This window comes from Grus americana, chromosome 13 (genome assembly GCF_028858705.1).
Source record: "Grus americana isolate bGruAme1 chromosome 13, bGruAme1.mat, whole genome shotgun sequence".
Lineage (NCBI taxonomy): Eukaryota > Metazoa > Chordata > Aves > Gruiformes > Gruidae > Grus > Grus americana.
The window spans coordinates 11950387-11964655 of record NC_072864.1 but is presented as its reverse complement, the minus strand read 5'-3'; the positions used below and the strand labels follow the sequence as shown (position 1 = coordinate 11964655).

Here is a 14269-nt window from a genome sequence, read left to right as displayed (position 1 = left end):
CAGTGGATTTGTCCGTTTGGTTTGTATTTTAACAGTTTGGATTTTTCTTTTGCTGTCTCAAGCAGTTTGTTTTGGCAAAGTGCCAAAACTTAAAGACTACTTCTTTTCAGGGCTGTAAGTTATTTGCTCATTGAAATATTTTACTCTGATAAATGCTCTGATTCAGATTTTACTAATACATGAAAAGAACCTAAAATGGATCATGACTTTTGTAGTCTAGTAGACGGGGCACACATCTAGAGACTGCCTAGTTTCTGTTAACTGATCTCTGATTTTTTCCTGTAGTATAATCACTGGATACACTGCCACAGCAGTTGAATGGAAGATCAGGGCTCTTGTTTCCTTGTGAGAACTCCAACAACAGATAACAAAATATGTCACTGTTTAACAGGGATGTTCTGACAGCTCAGATGAGATCAAGCTATTTTGAGATTTGGAAAGAGGAACACCTGATTTTGGGGTATTGTCTGGCCTTGGCCTTGGGTGTGATGAATTGTTATCTTCTGAACACAGATGGATATAGAGAAATAAAACTCTAAACAGGAAACTCAGAAACTTTAAAAGCAGAAATTGGGATGGGTGGCAGATGAATAAAAAATGTCACAATTCCAGTTTTGCTATATAGGTTCACTCAAGGAAACTGTTCTCATCAGCAACTTATGTTAATTGCACATAATTAAATGTTTTTCAGGACATCCTAATCTGTGAATTAAGATTCAATTTTGCTTTTTAAACTTCACTAAGAAATCTTACTTTCAGTTTTAGGATTTTAAACTATAACATGCTTGTTCTCTCTCTAATATCCAGTCAGAAGGCTATTAACAAGAAATATCGAGAGGAATCTGCTGATGCAAAAATTAACTAGCAGCAGAAAAATTAATCTTGGTCAAGCAATAATATTTACAGGCAAGACAAGGAATATCAAGTGTTCTGAATTTATGCAAATACAAACCTCTGATTAAACAGCAAGAGATAACAGATTATTATTACTTGAAGATGCATGTAAATTTAAGCAGTATCAAATTATAAAACTGTAAAATCAAATACTGCTACTTATAATTAACTATATTAAGTGATAAGCATTGTATACAAAGCAGAAAATTAAAAACCCTACAAATTTTAAATTAAACATTTGAATAAGCAAATAATACCTCACAAATACCAACTTGTAACATTAAAAAGTGCTCTTTAATTACAAAAATGAGTGTATTGGTGTTTAACAGTTCTTGTCACTTTTTCAGAGGAAGCAAGTCAAAATGGAGTATGCTGTATAGTGTCAATAGGTGACACTGACTCAGTATCAGTTGACATCCAGAGCTTGATCTCGTATTAGTGTTACCTGCATTTAGCAATGCTTTGCAGGCATATATGAAGTCGAAAAAAAACCCCAAAACACCCCCACAAACAAAACCCCAAACCTGCAGTACCATTTTCTGTGTAGTTCATATGACGAGCAACTCAAGCACTTTACCTTCCTGAACATGTTGTCTGTGACTGTCTTTTGCTTTAGCTTGCTGAATTTCGAGTTGCTCCATCAACAATCCATTTTCTTCCAAGACCAGCTTGGCCTGAGTTTGCAGCTGCTGCCTGCAACGACAACCAGCTTATAAATAAAATATAATTCAAATATTAATTTATGTCCAAAGAAAAAACACAACTGACTTCTAACAGTGTAAACTTATAAAATTATATTTGAACCTCTTTAAAAAAACAAATAAAAACCCCTAATTGAAAGCAATGTCAGGACCCAAGGTAAGCTCATTGCAGACACGAACTCACAATCCTCAAAACGTAAATTACTTTAAATGTTTAAAATCTTTGACTAAAGCAAAAATTCCCTATAGAAATAAGAAAAAAAATATATACGTGTGAATTGGAATTGTAGCATCATAGAATGTCTGAGGTTGGAAGGGACCTCTGGAGGCCATCTGGTCCACCCCTCCTGCTCAAGCAGGGGCACCTACAGCTGGCTGCCCAGGACCATGTCATAGAATCATAGAATGGTTGAGTACCTCTAGGGATAGAGACTCCCCAAACTCTATGGACAGCTTGTTGCAGTGCTCACAGTGAAAAACTGTTTCCTTATGTTCAGAGGCAATCTCCTGTGTTTCAGCTTGTGCCCATCACCTCTTGTCCTGTCACAGAGCACCACTGAAAAGAGCCTGGCTCTGTCTTTACACCCTCTCCTCAGGCACTTGTACACAGTGATAGGATCCCCCCTTAGCCTTCTCTTCTCTAGGCAAAACAGTCCCAGCTCTCTCAGACTTTTCTCATACAAGAGAATTAAAGCTACATAATGGTGCCAGATGACTTGGAGACAGCCATGTAACTAGTAACTGAACCAAATCCGTTTTCAAAACATGCAATACATTTTTGGATAGCACTTGGATCTATTTGGCTTTGATCTCTGGAAAAATACTGCCAGTGTGTTTTATGGGCCTGTAAAGAAGATGGGCATTTAAAGAGGACTATACTGAGCAGAGAACTTAACTCTGTGCTTTACAACCAGTATTAATTCAGCTTTTGAGAAAACCAGTATCAGTCTTTCTGATGTTAACAAAAGCTTAAGAAACTATTTGCTGTTCTAATAATAGCTTAAAAAGTTGATAAGTATTAGCCAGAATGCAAGTAGAAATACACTACAAGTGTCAGATGATGTCACATGAATTTAAACTCAAGAATTGTCATCAATCAATCAGTAAAAGTAGCCTAAACCCAAACAAAGTGTGGCCAATCAGACTGTGACCAAGAATTTCTGATGACAGTAACTAATACAACATATATCTACTTTGTTCATGCATCCTACTGTATATAGATCTAGATAGGGACAATTTTCCCTACCATGAAATGATATTCTGACTAAAATTAAGCTGAACCATACAGCTAACAATTGTTGTCTGGCAGCTGAAAAATATAAACAGCCTACCCTGAAGATTTTTGCAAACATGGAAATGGAAGTCAGCTTACATTTGTATCTATGAAAACCTCTGCAAATAGGAGTTTGTAAGTTCAGCTGACTAATTTACTGTGAAATTTGCTGCAGTGGGCATAGGAGAAGGAAGCAAATACACATCAGCCACTTAGAAATCAGTTAATAGCTGAGATAGTGTTCACTTAAGACTCTGCATGTTTTCATCTGAATGGATAAATATGAAATGAAAACAATGACAAAATACATTCATTATTTGTGACAGGAAGGTCAGTGCTGATGTAAGATGTGAAGCATTACCAGCTGAAAGAAACAATGGAAGTTTTTTTTCCCATCAAAACTATATAGGCTGGAGTTAAGGTTGAGAAAATGGATTGTGTATCTTACTGGACAAGTCTCTGAAGTATAACAATTGTAAACAAAGAACAAAATAATTTTCCAGGTAAAACCACAACTTACAAATTGTTATCGCTAAGATCATATTTCAGCAACAAGTTTAGGCATAAGGAATGTCTCCCACACTGCCAAGCTACATCCTCACCCTGAGCTATGCCTGGCACCGTGAGGCTATGTTGTGAATCAAAATTTTAAACGCTGCTACAAAAAGGAGCTTAGGGGAGCAATGCACTACAACACTGAGCATGAAGCCACCGCTGAAGGTACAGAGCAAAAGCTTGGTGAGGCCTGGGACAATTATGTGGGCTTCAAGTGCAAAACGGCACATTGACTATTTAATCTTTACGCCAAAATTATTTCAGGTATTGCAGATCAGCATTGTTCCAACAAGACATAATCATAACCCTATTAACTCTTATTTTGCTTGAGGAGTTCAAAATTTTTCCGTAAGATCTGTAATCTTAAAAGTTTGCACGCAACAAACAAAATAACGAGTAGCTTTTAAATTAATTTCTAGTAGTATAACTTGCCATTCTGTAGGGGTAATGAAGTTACTTTTATTTAATTGCTCATGCAGGTCTTCATTCTCCTTCACCAACTCTTCAACTCTTACTTTAAAATTCTTCATATCCTCCTGGAAGACAAAGGACTCCATATGAAATTTTTTAGAAGTAAGTATTTTGGTTTAATTTTTACATCAACAAAAACGTTTATAAATATATATGCCTGGGTGCTTTCTAATTCTTCTGTTAACAGCATATTATCTCACAATTCATCTTTAATTCAGATATGCATCCTTAACTTCTAAATTGTTTCATCAATCTAGTAATATTTGATTAAAAATAATAAAGATATTTAAACTGTGCCAGATTTTTGCTAAGTGTCATTTGAATTAAGCAAGTTTTAGATCCTTAAAATATGGATTTAAAAAACAGAATTCTGGAAATTATTAGATGATACTATACATTTTCAGTATGATTTACATGAATTTGAATATGGTATGACAATATACTGAATTTACAGTAATATGAAACCCTTGGTGTTTTCTTCTTATTTTACGGCTTAATTTTTTGAAGGAAATAAATTATTCTGAAAAGCTATGGCAGTTCTGTTCTGAAGCAAGTAATCATTTTTCAAAGATTCAGTGACAAAAAAATACTTCTACAAAGCAAAAAGAGTACCCATTCCTTAATGCCCATTCCTTAAATAACTAGAAATAAATATTCTTCTACCAAAAAATCCACAGGCCAGTAACTGGAAGAGCAGCTATACAGGCCTCTGCATCCCCATTAGGAATGACAACGGTAAATTCTTTCCACCACTAACTGTGTTCATGATTTACTCTATTCAGAGAGCACAATTCTCGTACATCTCAGTGTAGTGCCTGCTTCTACATCTGAATAGGCTGACAAAAACAAGCAAGCCAAGTAGGATAAGATAGCACAATAACTATGCATGGAAAAGTAAAACAAAGTCACTTTTAATTTTACGCAGAAAACAGTTTTGACAAATTCCTTTTAAAAATTTCAGTAATTTATTTCTGCTTTAGTGTAGAAGTATATTTTCTTTAAATGGCAACTTGCCTCATGTTCAAGATTTAAATCTTCTTTCTCTCTTATTCTGTCTTCATATGCCAACAGAAGAGGTGACAAATACTTCATATCCAACTTAAAAAAAAATAATCCATCCATATAAATCAATTACAAACCATAATATCATCAATATTTTTTTACTACTTCTCCTGTTATATATTGCTAGTTTTAAAAGCTATTAAAGGTGTTTGTATATGCCTTGCAGACAAAAGTGCAGGGCTTACACAAGCACACAGACCACCATATGCAAAATGATGCTGCAGAAGCACTTAATAGCACCGCTTTAGGAGCGAGCTTTGGAAAGGACAAGGCTGGATGCTGTACTTGCACACTTCACTAAAAAGCAGCTATTACTTATGTAACAGCAGAATGGGGATGCAAATGAATATGAAACCAAACTGTGAAACACTACAGTTAATAATAAAATTTAGCCCAGATTCATTAATTAAGTGGGAAAGGAATTTTTACACTCTCAAACCTGTATCTTTAAAACTAAATACATACGTATGTGATTCTTGGATATTATAGCTAGAAAGACAAAGCAGAAGGAGGACTTTCCTATTTCTGTATAGTTCTGAATGACAATGAGGAAGGAAAATTTAAGATCTGATCAGCATTTCAAGGATAAATTGTTTCATATATTACAAATGCATTAAATTTCACAGATTATTTGCCTTCTCCTTGCCAGAAATTCATAGGCTACTAGTGGACCTATGAACAATCCTACCATAAGAATCACTGAAATCTGCCATTTTCTTTTCATATCATCTTAAAAATAATCACAACAGAAGATTAACAACTAAGATGATTAACAATTAAGCAACAGACTTTGAAGCAAACTATATGCTAGACAATACTAAGTGAAGATGGTATTTATGATTCTCAGGGTAACAGTACTTCTACTTAATTTGCATTCAGTAGTTCAAAGTTGGTGATTGTATGCAATCTGTACCTTACTGTAAATTCAACCAGAGCTGCACACATTCATTGCAAAGTTCTGCCCTATGTCTTTTCATGCAACAACATAAATGTTTATAATATTCTACTAGTATGTGATAGTTCAGTAAAGTAACAAAATAATATTCTGAATATTTTGGTTCCAATAAAGAAATTCTACTACTTTACTCAGATAAGAGAAAATATTTTTTTGCTTACCAGCCATGGTGGTGGTGGTCCTTTCATGGGTAAACTTTTCAGTTTTAGATGCTAAAACAGATGTTTAAAAAAATACTGAAATTATTTCCTGCTTTTAGAAGCACCAACCACTGTCCACTGCAGTCACAACTATTACCCCAAACAAGCTTATGTTTCTAATTACATGTGTTGCCTATGTAACACACACTCAAAGTCAACAAAACTGGAAATTCAGTATCTTACTAACACAGAGGAACATCTAACTTCTTAAAGTTAGACTTAACGATAAATGCGTACATACAATTCCAGAAAAAGCTTATGTCACTCGTAGACTTTGTGGCAAATTTGGAGAAAATAGTCTTAAAAATCTCAAAGATGAATGAAAGGACAATGGGACATCAGACCAAACTGCCTTTATAACCAAGATACTCACCTCTTCCTGAGACAATGGCCTGAATTTAGTTTGATAGCGACTTAATTCTACATTTAAACGATGGACCGTCATTTTCAAAGCATCATTTTCATCTACCAGTTCCTGTGCTTGTCGTCTGAGACAAAGTAATTCTGTAGCCTCCTCTATTAAAACAAATACCCAACAAGAAAGTTCAATCGAAATTTGAGAAATGTTAACAATAATTTGGTAACTGTAAGGAACAAAAATCTCAATGAGCTAGAATCATAAGAGAACTTCTCTCAAAATACTGTAATGAAAAATTAATAAAAATTAAAAAATTAAACAACCAAGTAATTTTTTTTCATGATCATGTAAGTATTCCATGATAAAATTTCTACAAATATAGAAAATACTGTTCAGAAACTACTTCTGCATAGATACTTGCTCAAATCAATGAGTGGAAACCTACTGCTGCTGGAACAGGTTGTAAGAATTTAGAAAAACCAAATAAGATAACTACAGAATAGCTTTTATGTTTCTCCTACCTTCTCTGTGTGACTTCTCTGCAGCTTCTTTAAGTATCCTGTTTTCTTGCTCTAGTCTCTTCAGCTTTAATAGCTGTTCTTCCATTTGCTGTTTTGTTCCCTCAAATTGTCGAACCATAGCCTGGTACGCCTTGTTCAGAGACCAGTTTTCTTGTTTTAGTTCTCTGAACTTTTCTTTAGTCATATTTTCCTGTGCTTGCCTTGCCCGAATAGACATATCTGTAATGCCACAGTACAATGTATTTAAACGGTATTCAGACTTGAATATGAGTTTCAGCAAATTGTAATCCATTTTTTCCAATATTAGCATTATATATGAATCATACTTCATAAGAGAATGAAACAAGTGGATTTGGAAAGACAGCTATATAGTGGAGTGGCTGCAAGTTCCCATCTTTTCTCTCAGACACTGAAAACATTCCTTCCTTAAAGGGCAAAGAAAATGTCAGCAGATCTCCCTCTCCCTAGCATAAGTGACTAGAGAGGTGAGACAGAAATATCCACTGCAGAAAGCAAAGTGTATGTGCTCTGCATGAACTAGTTAGTCCTCTTGCCCCCTCTCTGAATTAGGCTTTGAGAATACAAGCAGAAAAATGTATTTTTTATATGCATACGCATATTATTAAAGTGAAGATTTGCAGTAAAATCATAGAAAAAACAGAAGTACCTGGGGATGGCGGAGGCTTTTCACGTATCAGATTTTCAATTAATGATTTTTCTTCCTAGCAGAGGAATAAAAAATGAGACAATTTGCTTTAACAGTTATCCTTCCTGAAGTACTCTGAACAGCATCACTGTTGGAGAACTTAAGAAACAGAACTTTTGAAGCAGTCTGTTTTATATCAACAAAATTTAAGGTTGGATTCACTACTGACAATATACGACTTGTTGTTTACCAGTCTTGACATCATTTTGTCACTTATCACTGCCATCAGTCATTTGTGGACACTTGAAACTGTTAATACTTTCTTTAGTTGTCAGAGATGTACAGTTCTCAAAACCATTTTATGGCTGACATAAGAGTTACAAAAACATAAAGCATCTTGACGAAATAGGATGAACATTGCTCCCACTTGTTAGTTTGTATAAAATATGACAGTCAATTATGCTATGAACTTTCAGTCCCTAAGTGGGAATCAGCAAATAAATTAAAATGTAAAATGTTCTTCACCAAAGTTTTTACATTTTCAGAAGGTTCTTTCACCCAGAAAGAACTACAGGCTGAATTTATACTAATATATTTACTTGAAATTAACATGATCGATATACAAACTTTCTCCATGTTTTTATGAAACAGCCGTGAAGTTCTGTAAGGATATGATGCCATGTAATTTAACATACCAAGACACCGATGACTAAATGAGTCAAAACTCAAGAACAATTTCAAAACAAAAGATATGTGGTCAAGAACTTGAAGAAAAAAAAAAGTTAACAATGGAGGAACTGACCATTTTTGTAAATAGTATGCCAGCAAGTTGATCTGAGAAACTAAACTTTTGGGTATTCTTTTTCAAGCTTATGAAAGCAGTCAGATGGGCCCAGCTGGAAAACTAGATAAAAATCTAGCGAAGCCAGGCTCAGAATTTAAAAATTATCAGTAAGAGCTATCTCTTGCTATAACATGATGTCTACCACTCTCAGTCTCTCTTGCACATGAGGAACAACAGAAGATCTATTTTAAAAAAAACCAAAACCCAAACACTTCTGTATGGCCTATTTACCTATATAGTGGTATTTCTCAAAAGAAATTCTTGGCCATTCTTGTACTCCAAAAGTAAAAGATTCCCTAGTGGCAATAAATTAGTTTTAAGTGACTGTAAACTACCAGCTCTTTTTAACACCCTTTTTTTCCAAAATGCATCACAAATTAACCTTCATATAAGTCTTACCTTTAAATTCGAGCCAAGGTGTTGGTCTTCTGTTAAAAGAAAAATAGATCTTTCAGACAATTAAAAAGTATTTGTAAGTCCAGAAGTTATAACAGTTCATAGGGATATGTAAGTATACATATTATATACAGCAAATAAATGTAAGAAAGTCCTCCCCAAACCACAAATTAGATCACTAACTTTCCATTATCTCTTTCATGGTGTATCAGAGTACTGATGTGAGATCTTACTTTACCTCACATTGTATAGATGGAACTATGGAAGAAATGCACTGTTGTCTTCCACTGTTCTTTTAGAATTTGACTAAAGGACAAATGAAATATTTTCATTGGTTTTACTGGGCTTGAATCCTATTGTATCTCTGAACAAGGCAAGTACAAATTTGACAGCTTCCAAGACCTGCACCACTTAGTATGTAGAGAAGGGATTAGAAATGGTTTATATATCCTACTCTTTTCAGTTTAATGCATCCACTTCCCACATGGTTTTACCAAAGCAACCCATTCTTTCTGGATATTGTTCTCCAAAGCTTTACAAATAACTCCACTGAACTAATACTGAAACAACACTGGGATCCAACATGAATAAAACTTAGAAAGACAAAGATTTTTCAAAATGGACTCAGTTCTGCTTTCTCTTCCCTATCCAATAGCTACTACAGTGCTGCCATCCTCTGTAAAAACTGCATTTTGCAGCTCTGGAACAAATTCTAGTTTTGTGTTTTCCTGATTTTAAAATAATGGAAACGATAATTATGCAATAAAAGTCCTATGCAGGTAGATTGGTCTTGCTCTCTTGTCATATTTTTTCCTCCACAATATTCTATTGTTACAAAAAAAGTAGTTTAATTCAGTTATGAACCAAGTGTCCCTGATCTAATGAAACTACTTATTGCAAAAAAGTTATCTGTGAGGCTTAACAGTTCAGAGCATTCGGTGATAATCAGAAACAGACGATCATGTTCAGCTCTCTATTCTGTCAGAACCTTCCTGTGTGACCTGATGTACAATTCAAAGGTCCAGACCTTAAAAGACAACAAGAATGATACAACTTCTGTAGAAAGGATAAACAACTCCAGTATCGTGCCATTTGATTATTAAAAATAAAAAAATGTTCTTAGTGCTGATTTTCAGATGTGATTTTTTTATCCAAGAAAAATGACTGATTAAAAGTGTTTTATTCTCTCTCTTTAGGGTTTTTTAAACATTGGTAGTTTCTACTTTTTTCCATTTTTTGAGCACAGTAACATTCCAATAGTTTCCAGAGTATAAACCAGATTGATTCTAGCACATATATCAACAGAAATGTAGTAGAGAATGACTGTACTAGACAAGACAAAGAGTTCACAGATTTTTTTTTTCCTCTCTCTTTACACTGGCTGATAGTGGATGTTTAGGAGTTTCAGTTACACAGTGAATACAGACCAATATTCCCTCGTTATGCACGTTTTCATTTTCTGTAACTATTAGAAATGGATAAGTATTTAGCAGCATTTCTTCCACTGACTTTAAAAAAAAGAATAATAAATATTTATCATATAGTATTTATTTTATTCAGAAATTATTTTTCCCCATGGTATTAAAATGTACAGCACTTTGACTAAAGTAAGTTTATTTACCTTCTATTTGCATGTTTGACTCATCCACCAGCACCTGAAACTCAGTTTCATGAGAAGGCGCCTCTTCCTTGTCAGCATTAACACTAGGAGACAGTGGAAACTCTTCCTATGTAAAAATAAGACAAGCCTATCTAATCCATGATAACACTGTTAAAATAGGCTACATGTCTTGATATCTTTATGAAACCTTTAGTGTACTAATGTCCCAGTCACATTCAGAATTGTACTCCAATATTTTGAGATAATAAATGATAAGACATACTTTTTTTGTTTAGGGCTCTATGTAAATAAAATCTAAACCTTACATTGATCAACAAGAGGTAGAAAACTATGACAGCCATTTAGTTCACAGGGCCAATACTTCCTGTTACCTTATTCAGTCACAAGTCTGTAAAATTATCCTATGTTTGCTTGTTCTGTGTCATAGCTAAACTTGCTCTTAAAAGATCAACCACTTATCTACTATATCACAGCATTGAGGGATTCATGAAAAATTTTTAACGTTGTCTTTGCTGTTTTTCCCCTGCTGATCGCACACTAGTGTCCCACATATTCCACTCCCTTTCTTTTCCCTCCCCTCCTCTTACTGACTACTATTTCTTCACCTAGGGGTGTTTTCTGATTTCTTTCACATGCATAGCATTTTATTGCCTCTTTACTACTCAGTTACTACTTCCTGTTTGTTAAATTTTTGTATCATTTTGGACAGAGATGCAAACTGAACTTTAAACGTGCCTTAGGAGTATTAAGCTGCCCATTGTTAGTTAAGAAAATCCAAACCTGTAACATAGAAAAATTCACTGGTCTTCAAGACAACAAGGTAATTAATTTTGTTGGATTCTGAATCTCCCTGTCTCTACATAGGTCTCCGCTCATTAGCATGTTACTGAATCAATAACTAAGCTTTCACCATTTGTAAAAGTAAAGTTCCTAGTGCTTTTAACAAATGATCTACTATATAAGTATCACGCTCAACATAAAATATTGAACATTTTACATGACTAAATTATTAATAATTTAATTATATCCTTGTATATTATATCATATTATTTTAATACTATTAATAATTATATTAATAATCAGAGATATGGAATCTCTGAGGATCAACAAAGAAATTTAACTTGTGTAGGAGTAAATGAACCACAAAAAGAACTGAATAACCGTCTAGAAAGTAAGAAGAGAATGAAAAGCCTTAGGAATAGTTAATATTTGCATTAGTATACTAAAACATGGTAAAGGAATTAATGGATTTGAAAATCCTACCTTTTTATTTTTGCAAGGAACAGCATAAATAGCATTGGTGCTAAAGCTTTCTCCCCTTTTCTCATTACTCTGACAGCTGGACTCTGCCTCTTTATCAGCATCTGAAAGATAGGTAGCCATGTCCTCCTCCTCACCATAATTGCCTGATATTTCCAGGGACTGTACAGGAGATCTGTCACCACCATCAAGTTTCCAATTAGGCCTGCAAGTAGAAAGCAGTTTAAAGCCTGTTTCAATGTTGCTTACTCTTCCAAAAAAATAAACACTAGTAAAGTAGAACCATCAGTCTTAGAATATACACAAGTCCAAACAGCCAACACAAACAGACATCTAAGTTTGTCAGCTGCAAACAAGGAATCTAGCCTATGCATATACTTTAAAACAGATGATTAACACTGGAGATACATTTTCTTCTCTATCTTAAAGAAAATGCCAGATTAGAGATAGACGTTTGCTAATTCTACCGAAAGAACAGTCTGAAATAATTATTTAGCACAAAGGAAATATCTCACATGTAATTCAGATGATTCCTCAGTGAGTTCGTATAATCGATCGTCATTTGGCAGAAATAATGTATGTTTTCACTTGTGACTGCTGTAAAACCCAAATCTCCCTCTCTGAAGATCGTATGCATAACATTATGAGAAATGGAGTAAGGATTGTAGATACTTCGGACCCAATTTATGATGTGGTGAGAAAAAAGTAAGTGGCTATAACACCAGGAGTTGAATTAGTTTGCTGTAACTCTTCGGTAAAATTATATTGTTGACAGATTCTATTTCTAATATAAGATATCCAACCAGAAAGTATACGCTACCCCATTCTGAGCTCTGTGACTGTCGCATATGGTTCAAAGCATTCTTGTTCCACATAGGTGGAATCACTTTCAGAAAGCGATCTCTGCCGAGGCTGAGGAATAGCAACAGTGCGCCCTGTTAGTGTTGTTGCAAGGATAGCTGCTGCTAGAGCAGATCTGGAAGAAGACAGAATAAAGCAATGAAACAATACTGATGTCTTCTCTGCAGCCCACATTTTATGTTTTTTTCCACTGCAAAATGTCTTAGCTATTTAAGCAAAGCAAAAAGTTCACAGTTAACAAGTATAAACACCACTGAAAGTGCTAAGGGATTGGTTATAAACTATTAGCTCCCAAAGTAAAGCACAAAACTGGGCAAGCTCTTGTAACACAGCTATCTAACAGGAAAGTACAATACCTATCATTTTTCCCAAATTACATGCATGAAAATCATGGAATATACTGAGTCACATTCCCAAAATTGACATTGGTAATTTACATTTTGCATTCACTTTAGCTATAACAAATACTACCTGGTGTTGTGTTGAAAGTGTTCCACATTCTGCTATTTTGTTGCCTAGTTTCCATTATTCCCTACTCTGAACCTTTTACTTATGACTCTGAAGCTGTTAATAAATGCTGGCACACTGCAAACTACAGCAAGCGTAAGTAGACAGAAATGCCTATTTGTGGGATGCTGCAGAGTATAGAGAAGGGTAAGAAGAGGAGGAAAAAACAAGTAGGAACAAGAATTAAAGAACAGAAATGGTGAGGACTGTAACAGGAATGACAACAACTGGAGGTCAAACAGGAAGAAGAAATGAACTAGGATTAAGTAGGAATGTTACAGACACTAGAAAGACCATAGAAAACAACCAGAATTAAACTAAACATAGAGCAAACATAAAAGAAAAACTGTAAGAAACTACAAATGAAAAGAAAAATAAATTTGCATATTCTCTTTATGTAACTCGCCTATATAGCTCATTCAAATCTAACCCAACGTGGGTTTACATGCCAGTTTTTTAAGTCCCTGCTTTTTTTAATAAGCAATAAAGTGGCATGTTAGTAATGTTTAATTTATGCTTTTCTAATTAATTAAAATTTCCTGACTCACAGTACTAGTACTGCTACAGTCCTACTAGAGTCTAGCACCCAAATTAAAAATGGCCCTAACTTTAAAAATTCCATTTGTCTTTAATTGACTCAGATTTATAAGCTACATACTCATAAAGGTCATTGTCCTAATTATTTAGCATGCTTAGGAGAGGGAGAAAAATAGCTATCTTTAAAGTTCAAAGAAGGTAACAGCCCCAATGAAAAATATATTCTATTTATGAAAAGGTTTATGTAAATACCGCAGCAAGGACATGCAATTCTTCTAATCATGCTTTTCTAGTATGCTATTGTAGTTGATGAAACAAAATAAAAAACTCAAAACCTACCTGGGCCTTTCTGGAGAAGGGTTTGGACTACGAGGGGGAGGGGTGCGGGGAACTGCAGGTTTAGGAGCTATGGTAGCAGCAGGGACCAGGCCATGAGCTATATGTTTCTAAACAATTTAAAATAAAATTAGTTGACAATAACTTTAGGGGTCACAATGAAAACAACACAGAATTGAACATGCACAAAAACTCACAATGCAAAATAATATAAAACGGAAGAACAATTACATGCAATTAATGTAAACAGATGACTTGAAATGGTTCCAAG

The 14269-nt window shown here is 34.5% G+C and overlaps 1 protein-coding gene across 4 annotated transcripts in view; it reads right to left on the bottom strand.

Annotated features, from left to right (window-relative positions):
• Positions 1–14269, bottom strand: part of CEP89 (centrosomal protein 89) — a 48037-nt gene that overhangs the window by 31876 nt on the left and 1892 nt on the right. For 2 of the 4 annotated variants that reach the window (XM_054840607.1, XM_054840608.1), the window contains exons 2-13: positions 14002–14108; positions 12578–12733; positions 11761–11962; positions 10498–10603; positions 8880–8908; positions 7658–7712; positions 6991–7209; positions 6485–6627; positions 6073–6123; positions 4909–4992; positions 3852–3959; positions 1472–1583 (exon numbers count right to left, since the gene is read on the bottom strand). In XM_054840607.1, coding sequence (XP_054696582.1) covers positions 1472–1583; positions 3852–3959; positions 4909–4992; positions 6073–6123; positions 6485–6627; positions 6991–7209; positions 7658–7712; positions 8880–8908; positions 10498–10603; positions 11761–11962; positions 12578–12733; positions 14002–14108 — 1372 coding nt within the window. Of the gene's footprint in view, positions 1–1471; positions 1584–3851; positions 3960–4908; positions 4993–6072; positions 6124–6484; positions 6628–6990; positions 7210–7657; positions 7713–8879; positions 8909–10497; positions 10604–11760; positions 11963–12577; positions 12734–14001; positions 14109–14269 lie in introns of those variants that run through there. The other 2 variants (XM_054840609.1, XM_054840610.1) reach the window with 2 other exon arrangements.